The sequence below is a fragment of the Anabrus simplex genome, chromosome 2 (genome assembly GCF_040414725.1).
Source record: "Anabrus simplex isolate iqAnaSimp1 chromosome 2, ASM4041472v1, whole genome shotgun sequence".
Taxonomy (NCBI): Eukaryota; Metazoa; Arthropoda; class Insecta; order Orthoptera; family Tettigoniidae; genus Anabrus; species Anabrus simplex.
In genome coordinates, this window is record NC_090266.1 from 636,587,425 (window position 1) to 636,601,493 (window position 14,069).

At 41.3% G+C, this 14,069-nt stretch overlaps 1 protein-coding gene across 3 annotated transcripts in view; it reads right to left on the minus strand.

The window, feature by feature from the left end:
* The window catches only part of LOC136864297 (E3 ubiquitin-protein ligase Hakai), a 232,004-nt gene that overhangs the window by 69,271 nt on the left and 148,664 nt on the right, over positions 1-14,069 (minus strand). For all 3 annotated transcript variants that reach the window (XM_067141089.2, XM_067141091.2, XM_067141093.2), the window contains exon 3: positions 7,118-7,305. In XM_067141089.2, coding sequence (XP_066997190.1) covers positions 7,118-7,305 — 188 coding nt within the window. The remainder of the gene's footprint in view (positions 1-7,117; positions 7,306-14,069) is intronic.

A 14,069-nucleotide genomic window follows, 5' to 3' on the forward strand; every position in this document is an offset into this window, starting at 1 on the left:
CATTATAAGACGGAGGATGGGCAGAAGACGTCGGAAGACAACCAGAAGATGGACGACGACCGGAAGAAGACAGATGATGGCCAGAAGAAAGTGTGCGACGGACAGAGAAAGGACGACGAAGGTCTCCACAAAATCAAGTGCATTCCGCAAGCCAATGCTCTGTCCCCAAAACCTTGACCGGAAGACTGCAAGTTCTGTTCCATGAGGGATATTTAGAAGTTTCATCATGATCCGTATTGAAGTGAGATTACAATAATTAAAATTATTAGGGGTCCACCTATTCAATACAATGATATTATATCGATGCGATTTTATTTTACGTAAATAAATATCACACAAGAACACGTTCACTTCCTTGTATAAATTACTTTATTTACACAATGTCACAAATTTTACACAGTAGCAAATGACACTACAACACTTCAGAGCGGAGTACCCTGAAGTAGATTCTGACAAGTACAGCAACACTGACTCGCGCACTATAACATCCACTCTCTTGAACTCACCGACTCCACCTCGGAGCCCAACAGTCACTCTCAGTCCATCACTTGCCTTCGAGTCCAACCTGACTGGGTCCAACACTCACTCCGAGTCCTGACTTCGCTTCTCACTGACTGACGGCTCGATATATATACTATTCGATCAACCATCTAGAATTATCGATTTCTGGAAGAGTTCTTACAACACTCTAATGGAACACACTCGAAACATCGATCGACCAGCTAGTCAAATGGGTACTCGAACTTTCGTTTACTGTTTACGAATGCACATGGAATTTCTACAACATTCCTAATGTCTCTACATGTATCTGGATAATAAAACCTTACAGTAAGTTTCCAGAACGCTTCATATATACCAAATTACAGTACAATAAGTCTAACATACGAACATTATGGAATTTTCCACCGCTTTCGACCATATGGATTTAGAGGTTAAACCTATACACAATACGTATTTGAGGTTGTACAAAGTTTAAAATACATATTTACAGGGAAACCATGTATTAGTCATGTTTAACATTTAATAAAAGATAATTTAGTATTAAATAAACTATAATTAAAATATATTAAACATAATAATTGACGGTTTTACATCAGTTACGATGTCGTACCTACAACAGAGTGAATTAGTCAAATAAGGTACTAGTTTCGGCACTTATGCCGTGACATCATCAGCCAAAGTGTCAAATCAGGCAAACACAAACAATCCTAAAACAATTTAAAACACATTATAACACCTGCAAAGATGAATGTTAAATAAAATTATGGTACATGATGATACTGCACTATAATATAAAATCATTTTAAAAATGATGACTTTGTTTTATACACATACTGTATAGTCCAGCTTGTATATGTTTTAGTCTTTAATCTTGTTGAATATACGCTGCAGAATTTTGTTGTCATGTAAGATCGACACTTGTTTAATCCATGGTTTGGCGGTTCCGAAAGAATAAACAATCATGTGATGGACTTAGATCTGAAAATATTTTGTTTCCACTTCAAAATGGGGTTTGGAACCTGAAGAAGAAATTAAAAGCCGAATTAGGCAAAAGGAAAGAAAGAATGAACGAAAAGAAATTACTAGAAACGACTAGAAACAAACTCACCTTGAGCAGCCTGTTTGAGGGATGCCGAGCACGAAGTTCCCTGCCGAATGACAACTGTGGAGTTTGAAGGAAACTGGAGCCATGACGCCTGGATGGAAACGCAGGGGGATGGGGATCATCCACCTTCCCTTGGTCCCCCTGGCTTACCAGTCCACGGTGCATGAGGCCATGTTATCTACTCCAGCGAGGACGCCATGTGAAAAAGAACAGTGCCTTCCAGCGGATTTAGAGTTTGGCTGACCTGAGGACCATCCTGCCTCAACCGATAGGTACTGCTTGGATATGACAAGGAGACCAGAGGATATACACGCCACTGTCCGGACGAGTACGAGCACAGAAAGTGACCGCAAGAAGGAATGGTACTACCAAAGACTGGATACCATTGGAAATCATGAGAACGACCTAGGATGACTACAAACCCCTGTAAAGAAGAAAGGCTTGTCTCTGAAGTTCAAGAGGACGTGGAAGGACACTTACTATATTCTGAGGGGATTAAATGATTTCAGCTAGTGAGTACAACAACGGCAAACGATGCAAGATGAAGGTGGTACATCTAGATGGACAGGCGCCATACCAAGGAACATCTGAGAAGGTAACTGGTCAGGGCGCTCAGCACTTGAACGGGGGCAATGTTACATGCCAGCCCTCTTGTAGCCCCTTTGGGGACTTCTTGGAAGGGATTAGTGAGTCAGCTGGCCTGGAGTTCATGGCTGGCATTTCCATGTATTGCTCTCACTGACTGGCTTACCTGTGAGTTTCTTGGAGATGCAACGAGAATATTCCGTCTCTAGCCATGTCGTGAACATTCTGGTTCACATCACCCCAGCTATAAAAAGGGAGGATAGTCGCAGACAGTGATTAAGAGTTGATGCTGGACTCAGTGTTAGACTAGGGGTTAGTGTTGGACTCCGTGGTGGAGTCAGTGTGACTCAGTGTGTTCAGTTCAGTGGCTGGGATTAGGGCAACAGAGGTGTTGGCTGTTGCTAGTGTCCCACCGAGGTCTGAACAAGGAGCTGTAGTTGTTGTACCGGAACGTCCAGTGAGTAGCTGGGCTGGAGACGGCATCCAGAACGAAAGAATGTGTACTACGTGCGAGTACTGTGTGTTTGTGTACTTCTGTCGATTGAGGACCACCGTGAATCAGTGATGAGTATCGTACTGCTGTTGAATACTGTTGAGTTGTTGCTGCTTAGTTGTTGTTCACTGCATGTGACTGTGAATTAATGGACTGTTTCTGGAGTCAAACCAAAGAATAGTCAGCGTGTGCTGTGAATCAATATTACAGTATTTGGGTATAAGATAAGGACAGTGACTTAGAATTTTAAATAAGCACTGACCTGGCACTGTCTTTGAATGTGTGACAAACCCTGGAAGGAAAATGGATCCTGCTACCTACAACAATGTTCCAATAAAGAACCTAGTTTACCACCTTCTTGTTACCTTTCTAATATCGGAATGAGTGCAATAAAAGTTAAACAATCATAACAAAAATTCCACGTACAACAATGTTCCAATAAAGAATCTAGTTTACCTTCTTGTTACCTTTCTAATACCTGAATGAGTGTGATGAAAGTGAAACACTAATAACAAAAATTCGACAACCATGAAACATATTGTGCTTGATTTTAATTTAAGTAACAGAATGACAAAATAATAGTACATCATTCAAGTTTCAGTCCAATAGGAATACTTGTAAGTTATGTCTTGTATAGTCGTATAGCTGGTAGCACATAAACCACCTTGGGCTTAAATTTGAGAGAATGAACTCAAGAGACCTGTATAAAACATGCAGCAGAAAATGAATAACACAGCATCAAAACCTTTTGTGGTCATCATCAACAAGTAGTATAAAAGCAGCACTAATTGTCAAACATACGGGCATGTAGTGGTATATCTGGAATAGAACATGTAGGATGGCAATAATGAGAGAAGCCACACACACCACGCTCGATAGTTACAGTCGCTTAAGTGCGGCCAGTATCCAGTATTTGGGAGATAGTGGGTTCGAATCCCACTGTCGGCAACTCTGAATATGGTTTTCGATTTTCACACCAGGCAAATGCTGGGACTGTACCTTAATTAAGGCCAAGGCCCCTTCCTTCCCACTCCTAGCCCCTTCCTGTCCCATCATCGCCAAAAGACCTATCTGTGTCGGTGCCACAAAAAAAAAAAAAAAGACACATGCACCCTTTGGATTTGCAGAACCTAAATTAAGGTTGGGCATATATGACATTTTACATTATATGTATGTATATGCTGGGTATTCAGCCCAAAGGCTGATTTAATCCCCCACAGCTCCACCAACAGCTGTCATAGATAGCCTAGGCATCACTGAAGAGGCTTACTGGGGGAAATGAGTATGGTAGTTTCCGGTTCCTTTCCTCACCAAGCCAGAAGTAGCTATTAAATATCAGTCTGCCCAGCCCACTGAAATACATCCGCCAACTGACCCTACGAGCAATATTTTCATACCATTCATAACAGGGACTGGCTGCATAAGGAATGGTATTACTAGCATCACTCGTACCTCGGTCACTTTCATACTGTCAAAGCCAAGGGTGAGACAGACAGGTCAATGAAAGCAACAAACATTATAAACATACGGTAATTATGAATTTGAATACAATCTCACAGTCTCACAATCTCTATATATTGCCAACTGAGGCGTAAGTGAAAGTAGTAGGTCGTCGTACATCTCATTTGGTGATTCCCAAGGATACCAGGTGTTACACACTCATCAGGAACTGAATTAGAGATACAGGCTAGTAGCATGTAGCACCCCCTATCGCCTCGATGACAGAAGCGATGCAGTGAGGCATGGACTCCACAAGACACCAGAAACGTCAGGGAGCCATAATGATACATGATCGCTGTGCAGCCTCACATAATCCATGAAGATTGGTCGGAGCAGAGTCTAGAGCATGCACATCCTTCTTGCCAACAGCATCCCAGATGTGCTGAATGGGATCAAGATCGGAGCTTCTTTGGGGGCCAGGCAAGCATCTTCATATCTGTGGAGTGCTCATCAAACCAGCCACACTTCAGGAACAATGGATGAAAGCACTGTCTTGCTGTAGGTACAGGGAAGCGAACAAAGGAGTGAACACGGTAAGGGATGTTCTCAGATGTACCAGAGGTTCTATTTTATCCCATGTGAACAGTCCCCATGCAAAGATACCACCACCACTGGCCTGAACTGTACCCTGCTGACAAGAGGGATTCATTGTCTTATGTGGTTGACAACACACTCGTGCCCGGCCATCGATGTGTTACCAACTGGTACATTGACTCATCTGTCCAGGCAACCCATTTCCATACTCTGAGCGTAAAATGGTAATGCTCTTTTGTCTATGTCAGTTGTCGTGCCTTGTGATGGTTGTTGAGCAGAGGTACACTCATGGGACACTTGCTTCTGTACCTCATGGTGAGGAGATGGTTTTGGATGGTGTGGCTACTTGCAGGTCATTGCTGTCCAGCACCAAATCAATGAGTGATCTGCTACAATGCAGTCCATCTATCCGCTCGTACAATCTGAGCTAGCCGACGATGACCCCCATCATCAAAGAGTCGTACACACAACAGTTGATCATGGTGTACATGGTTTTACTCCAATCCACATGCTAATGGTACACTCTCGATATGGTGGCCCTTACAAAGCCCCGTGCCTGCAAGACTTCAGAGATGCAGTGGCCCATATATCTGGCACTGACAATCTGGCCAGTATCAAATGTGCCAAGGTCTCAAGTCTTACCCAGCCTGTAATCAACTGTTACTCATACAGCCCATTTGAGGTCTGAGTCCTCGCTGTTACATGCCATGCACACCTACTACATTTGCCAGGCCAAGCACAGCGCTATTTCCCCACTATCTGTAATTCAACTGCTCATGAGTATACCCCCCTTTGGGAAACTCACAAAGGAAACTAACTTCTAAAACAGCCCAACAAGTCCTCTCATTGGAGTCTAACTGGTCAAACATGGAACATAATGGGAAGACAATTCAAAAATTCTCCATGGCTAGTTCCTAATATTCAAAACTTGCCACTTGGAAGTTCGAAAAGCATAGAGTAAGATTCTACAAAAAGCAATCCAAAATGTTACTGACTCTACGCTAAAATAATACAAACAAACAAACAAACAAACAAACAACAAGAAAGCAGTTTTATAAAGCTAGTGATCATATCTACAGGACCACCAGTTTTAGGTAGAATAAGAACTGCTGGGATGTGATTTTCATTTAAAAAAAAAAAAAAAAAAAAAAAAAAAAAAAAAAAAAAAAAAAAAAAAAAAAAAAGAAGTGTTGAGGGAAAGTGAATCATGACCATTTTGGTGAGCGCACCCATGCACTCTCATTCTAAAGTTCCTTTACATCGCACCGACACAGACAGGTCTTATGGCGACGGTGGGACAGGAAAGGGCTAGAGTGGGAAGGAAGCAGCCGTGGTCTTAATTAAGGATCAGCACCAGCATTCACCTGGAGTGAAAATGGGAAACCACGGAAAACCATCTTCACGGCTGCCGACAGTGAGATTCAAACCCACTATCTCCCGAATACTGGATACTGGCCGCACTTCAGAGACTGCCCCTATCGAGCTCAGTATTGGTGAGAAGTAAACAACAATATCATATAGTTATTATGCTCTTAAGACAAATTCAGTTCATAACTCTTTTGAAATGCAAAATAAAGGAAATACATAGGAATGTAAATTTGTTACATCACCACAGAACAACCTAATTTTAGAATGTTGCCAACCATTCCAAATTATGCAATTTCCATTTTGAGTAGCACCGTATAATACAGGAATGAGAAAAATGCAATGAACTGTAAATTAAAAGCATATAACAAACTTCATATAAGCATGTTCAACAAAGTTTCTTCTGAAAGTATTCTTATATGTATAAATGCATGAACAGTAGTGTTCCAAACGAGATGCATTCCACCTTTCTTATTTGGGTATAAGCACAAAAAACATGCTTTGTTATTATTTAAATACCTGCTTAAAGCAATAATGATCACCTAGCTTCAAAGAATTTCAGTGGCCCCTTGGACGACCATCCAAATTCATGTAGAGAATGTAAAGAAAAAAAAAAGACTGTTTTTAAATTCATATGAGTTCACCACAGTTACCGAAGACCAAGTTAGAGAAAGAGAACCACAAAGGATACAATGACTAGAACTATGAGAATTCCAGTAAAACTTTACCATAAACTGAAGACAAGAAATCCTTTGACCTGACTGATCCAATCGTTTTCCTTAACAAAACAAATTACAAGTTTTCTTTCAGTAAACAGTTACTATGTAATTGTTCTAAGGTTCAGCATTGTAACCGGTGTCAAAATGAAAAAATTACAGCAGTTTAAGCACAGATAAGGTAGAATTAAAAGTATGACTCACATGACTAACAGAGTGAAAAACCTTTCTATAAAGAATAAGTTATACAAATATATTAATGTAGCAAAAATTTATCATAAATCACAAAACTATTAAAAATAAACCTGAAGAACTTACCATTCTGCCATATATAAGGATTGGTTTCAGACATTTATCACAACAATGAATCATTGGATTGAGAACCTTTTCTCCAATCAAATTAACACGATGATCCCACCGGAGCCTTAGCATTGGCTCAGGTGGACCACGGTTGATAGTTGTGAAGGTTGGTGCTTCAAGCTGGGAGATGTCTGCTTCCAGATCAACTACAAAGAAACAACAAACAGATATTGGTAAAAAAATTTAGGAACTATACTGTTACAAATAAATCTTATCAATAATTTGAATATTTTATAAACTCAAAGATATTTCTAACAAACACAATTCATAGTTTTAACACCTATATATACTTATCTCCCTTTTCATTTCACAATTAATGTAAAATGCTGTACAAAACTTAAGGATGAGATAGATAAAGCAACATATCAACTAGTTGGTGGAAATGAATGAAAGTGCGGTAACATGTTGCCAGAGGTCTCCTACACGTGCATAGAAACCTGGCATGAGGTCAGCGCGACTACAGCGCCCAATGAGTCTGGCCCCACAAAACAAGGCAGTTGAAGGAATGGGACAAGACAGTGTGAGTCAATCAGCGAGCTGTTACGGTGCACTGTGGTGGTGTTATTCATTACAACATGGCCCGGAGACAACCTTTGGATTACTTCATACAGGGAACAATCATCAGGAAACTGGAAGAAGGACAAAGTGTGACGAGTGTAGCCCAGGAGTTCGAAATTGCTCACAGCATTGTTTCACGTACATGGAGAGCATTCCGAACCATAGGCACTACTGTCCAAAGGAGAGGAGAGGGTCGACCACGGTCTACTACAGCAGCAAATGACCACTACCTTGTGCAACAGGCAGGAAGAGACTCGCGTCAAACAGCGGGTGCAATTGCAACCACATTTAACAGCACTGCAAAACACGCAATCCTACGCTTCACAGTGGCACGGCGGGGTGGTCTGTTTGCCCTGCGACCATTATGACGTGTTCCATTGGCACCCGCACAATGGTGGCACCATTTGCATTGGTGCCAGGAGCATTAGGTCTGGACCGACGAGGAGTGGGGTCGCGTGCTCTTCTCACATGGTATGTTTTTGTTTGGGTTTTTTTTTTTTTGCTAGTGGCTTTTTGTCGCACCGACACAGATAGGTCTTATGGCGACGATCGGATAGGAAAGGCCTAGGAGTGGGAAGGAAGCAGCCGTGGCCTTAATTAAGGTACAGCCCCAGAATTTTCCTGGTGTGAAAATGGGAAACCACGGAAAACCATTTTCAGGGCTGCCGACAGTGGGATTCGAACCTACCGTCTCCCAAATACTGGATACTAGCCACAATGAAAAAATTATCGTGAAACAAAAACAATCAGTGAATCCAATTCACAGTGCCTTAAATTACCAAGATGGTGCTTATTATCTGAAGGGGTCCGAAATAAAGGTCACCGGCCCCTCATAATGGTAATAACCACTGGTAAAGCAGAACCATGGTGTTCCTCCTATAGTGGTAGGAATCACAGGTAACGCAGACTCATGGTGTTTCTTGCATGGTGGTACTAATCACAGGAAATGTAGACCCATGGAATGTCACACACAATGGCACCACTCACAGGTAACACAAATGAAATGGCGTATGGCTTTGAGTGCCGGAAGTGTCCGAGGACATGTTCAGCTCGCCTGGTGCATGTCTTTCGATTCTACGCCCGTAGGCGACCTGCGCGTCGTGATGAGGATGATGATATGATGATGAAGACGACACATACACCCAGCCCCTGTGCCAGCGAAATTAACCAATGATGGTTAAAATTCCCGACCCTGCCGGGAATCAAACCCGGGACCCCTGTGACCAAAGGCCAGCACACTAACCACTTAGCCATGCAGCCAGACACAGGTAACACAAACCTGTGGTGTTTCGCACATAAGGGTACTACTCACAAGCAATGCAGACCCGTGCTGTTCCTTACATAGCGGGACTAATCACAGGTGCCGGTGTTCCCGTGGCGTTCCTCACTTAGTGGAATTAAGCACAGGCCACGTATACTGATGGTGTTGCTCATATAGTGGTACTAATCATAGGCAATGTAGACGCATGGTGTATCACACATTATGGCAACGCCCACAGGCAACACGAACACATGGTGTTCCTCACATGATGGTACCACTACTCTCAGGCAATGCAGACGCATGGTTTTACTCACATAGTGGTACTAATCACGAGCGCCCGTCAAACCCATGGTGTTTCTCACGTTGTACCACCAATCACAGGCAACGTACACCTATGGTGTTTCTCATAAAGTGGTACTACTTACAGATAATGAAGACCCATTCTGAACACCGACCGATGGAATGCACATGATGACCATTATCACATACAACGCCCAAACCAGTAGTGTTTATGGCATAATGGTACTGCTCCTATGCAACGGAGACCCTTAGTTTTTCTCGCAAAGTGGTACTAGTCGCAAGTTACGTCACCCATAGTGTTCCGCACATAATGGTGGTAATCACAAGTATTCTCATGGTTCAAAATTCATCATCCCTTGGTCGCCTGTTTTAGCTGCCTCTTACGACAGGCAGGGGATACCGTGGGTGTATTCTTTGTGTTCCCCATCCACAGGGGGTCTTCTCAGATGACAGCAGATTCAGTCTGAGCAGTGATTCTAGATGCACCCTCATCTGGCGAGAGGTGGGAACACCTAATACACCCAGGAACATTGTCAAACATGAACATTTTGGTGATCTAAGTGTTATTTATGGTGTGGGGAGGCAAAATGTTGCTTGGACGTACCAACCTCCAAATCTTCGAACGGGCACACACACTGGTCAACGTTATTGTGACAGTGTACTTCCTCTTCATGTGCATCTTTTCAGGGGTGCATTCGGCCCCGACTTCATTTTTATGGATGTCAATGCACTACCACATCGAACAGCGCAGGTGGAGGAACTTTTAGAATGCGAGGATATTCGGAGAATGGACTGGCCTGCTCCCCCCCCAGCTAAAGTCCCATCAAGCACATGTGACATGCTGAACAGATGTATTGCAGCACATCCACATGCACCAATGACCATCCAGCAATTGTCGACCACGCTGGTGGAGGAATGGAACGCCCTACCACAAGAACTCCTTACCAACCTTGTGGCCAGCATGGGAACATGTTGCAGAGCATGCATCACTGTCCGTGGTGATCACACACACACACTTTTAAGAACCATGCCCTTCTTTTGCGACGTCCAGGGGACCATCATGAGTCGCAGTGATTCACGTGTAATTTAATGTATATAAAGTGTCATTTTTGTTCGTCTCACTAAACATTCCTTTCAGATGCCTACCCTACCATACTGTAGCAGTTCTTCCTATGTATGGTTCAAGTTTCATCGAGCTATGTTACTTCGCAGTGACACAACATGAGAAAGTTACCTTCGTCCTTAAGTTTTGCACAACAGTGTATTTAATAAACAGCCCATCTGGTTCTGAACTGAAGTTTCTCTGAGCAGAATGTGCACCACCATTAAACAAATGAATGAGCACTGATTCAATACATTTAAAATATACAAGTAACTTAGTGGAATTAAGATAACAGGTTTTTTTCAAAATATCTTAAGTAATTTGATGTTTTACAAGGAAATAAAACGGAAAACTAGTAATATCGGTTATATAGGAAAAATGTATTTTATGGATACAAGTAGCAGATTTAAGAGAACAAACAGTGGCATAGTAACAATCAATCAATCAATCATCTTAAGTAAATGTTTTACGGGCTTCTGTTTAAATAAGAGAAATGAAACAGCCAGTTGAATATGTTCAGGAAGTGAGTTATACACACGTAGTGCCATATGGATTTTCTGCCATAATTAATCATGTTAAATGCACCAATGAGAATTTTCATTTGTACCTGTAGTATTGCATGAAAGAATGCCAAAATTGGTCACACATATAGTGTAAGAACGAGTCAATTTATTTCTTCGTTTATAGATAACCACAGCTGAAACATTTTCATGTAAAGCCTCAAGTGGAAGAACACCACTATGTTTATACAGGAACGCTGTTGATGTCAAAGTAAGTAGCTTGAAAAGTTCTTTTAATGCCCCCTGCCTAGAATTTCCACAGTCTCAAATGATTATTTACTACAACATGCCCACCGGGCAAGTTGGCCGTGCCGCTTTGAGGTTGCATCCGGGAGATAGTGGGTTTGAACCCCACTGTCAGCAGCCCTGAAGATGGTTTTCCATGATTTCCCAATTTTCACACCAGACAAATACTGGCGCTGTACCTTAATTAAGGCCACAGCCACTTCCTTCCCACTCCTCTCCCTTCCCTATCCCATCATCACCATAAGACCTATCTGTGTCAGTGCGATGTAAAGCCAATTGTTAAAAAAAACATGCCCAAATATGTACCATATATAGTCTATGACTTTGAACAAGAGCATGATAAATGCTCTTGAATAATTTGTTAGTCAGTTTGTATTTCAGTCTATTAAGAACGTCAAGAGCTAGTGTAACTTTACTGCAGATCAGCTGTACCTGATCATTCCAGGAGAGTAATTTGTTTGCCAAAAACTCTGTAGCCCAAACTCTAGGTAATTTATACCTAGTTTAAAATTTTAAGCATTAGTTCAAGAGAAAGCCTGTACGCTGGTTTATGAAAGATTACCTTTGTACATGGTTTTATATTTAGCCATGAAACCCCCCCCCCCCCTCCATGGCACTACAGCCCTTGAAGGGCCTTGGCCTACCAAGCGACCGAGCGACGAGGTGTCGTGTGGTCAGCACGACGAATCCTCTCGGCCGTTATTCCTGGCTTTCAAGACCGGGGCCGCCATCTCGCTGTCAGATAGCTCCTCAATTCTAATCACGTAGCCTGAGTGGACCTCGAACCAGCCCTCAGGTGCAGGTAAAAATCCCTAACCTGGTCGGGAATCGAACCCGGGCCCTCCGGGTAAGAGGTAGGCATGCTCCCCCTACACCACGGGATTTTTAAGCCATGACCGAAGTAAAATAACATCAGACATCATCATTTCAAGGTTATCCTTACAAGTATCCATGTAAAATATGTTAGTGTTATCATTAAAAAAATAGACCATTGTCCATACAATTTCCGTGATCCTGTATCATTTGTGAATACAAGAAAAATAACAGGCCCTAGCACTGACACTTGAAGTAGACCAATTGTTATAAACAGCAGGGTACTGTTTATATTATTGCAGGAAACTGTTCTCTGTCTCTAAGGTAACTGATGAACCAGTAAAACCCCTCAAGCCAGTTCAAAGTTAATTGTATGTCCGGTGGACTATACTCAATCAGCCAGTCTGACATGCCACGAACGGCTGGTGCAGGCAGAAGTTAGGAACGCCTATTACACAAGCATCACTGCTGTTTTCTGGGATTTTTTCCACCTTATAAAATGAGAAGTTGTATACTTTCCTGTCATCTTTGTTTCATAATTAGAACTAATACAAAGCTGATCAATATACGTTACTTTTGACACACTACAGACTACGAAGCTCTTTGTTGAATCCGTAGTGACAGTTGAACTTCTTGCAAAATTGTACAAAACTTTTTTTAATCCTCCTAGTCAATACTATATATTTTTACATCCAATTAAGACTAAAATTCACACATAAATAGACATGTTTCGACCCGGCATTGGGTCATCCTCAGTAAGACATGTATGATGCATTAGAAACATAGGAAGCACACAAAACGAAATGTTAAAAAGTTTTTAAAAAGCATTATTAAAGTTTAAAAAAACTGTGAAACGTTGATCATTAAAACAGTCTTAAGCTGGAAGTCCTTCTGTTTAATGCCTTTTGTTGTCCTTTGGTGTGGTTCAACTGGTATATGTATACTGTTGGCTTAGTTTTTGTGTTCCGACCTGGGCTAATATACATAAGCATTATTGAAGTTGAACCGTCTGATTTTAGTCTGTAAAATGGATAATACGAATCTAATTAAGGTTGAAAAGTGGTGACTAACAGGAAAAACATTTAGATTAAGTTATGAAGAACGAAAATTAACTTACGTTACGTGGCCCTCTTGTATCAGCCATGTTTCTGATTATGGAGTCCAGCCCTTGACTGACTTGCTCCCGCAGTTGAGACCCAAAATGTGTTGCTGCAAGGAAGTGGAGTGGGGAAATGGGGCAGGGCCTGTGGGAGAATGGGAGTTTGCGGAATAATGGGGGCGGTGACTGAATCCAAGTGTAATAATTGTGAGTTCTTATATTCCTGCTTTTTATTGCAAATGATTGGAATAAATGTTTCCCATATTATGTTCTCTTTTTTTTAATTTGTCTCATTTAAGTTGAGGGCTGGGTTCTTATACTGATCCATACTGATGTAAAAATTCTCTAAAATGATGAGTTGTGGACCTTTTTGTTCAGGTTGTAGAATTTTTAGATCTTGATCTATTGTTGTATAATTGTGATCATAGTCTTTGTAATGGTTACTCTTGGCAGAGAAACAATTATATTTTAAAGCGTTCCGATATTCTGTATATCTTATGAGGAAGTTCCTACCAGTTTGTCCGACGTAACTTGACCCACATCCCTCACATTCCAGTTTATATACCCCAGAATGTGTATTTATTACTAGTATTTACTGTGCAAGAGTTAAATAATATTCTTTCATTAGTGTTACTGGTTTTGAAAGCAATTTTTAGGTTCTGTTCTTTTAGGACGTTGGTGATATGTGTATATTATTATTGCTAAATGTGAATGTGGCATATTTTTCTTTCGTTTTTGACTCTTTCGTTAAAGTAGTTGTGGACTTGTTAGTATGTTTATTAATGAGTTTATTTATAAATTTTGTGCTGAATCCGTTGTTCGAAGCTATTTCGCGGATGGTCTTTTCTTTTTCCAAATTTTTCTTTCAGAGCGATATTTTTAAAGCTCTTTCTAACATGGTATTGTAAGCAGCTTTTTTGTGAGTTTCAGGATGTATTGTATTTTGTTTAATGGTGTTAGCAGTGTAAGTG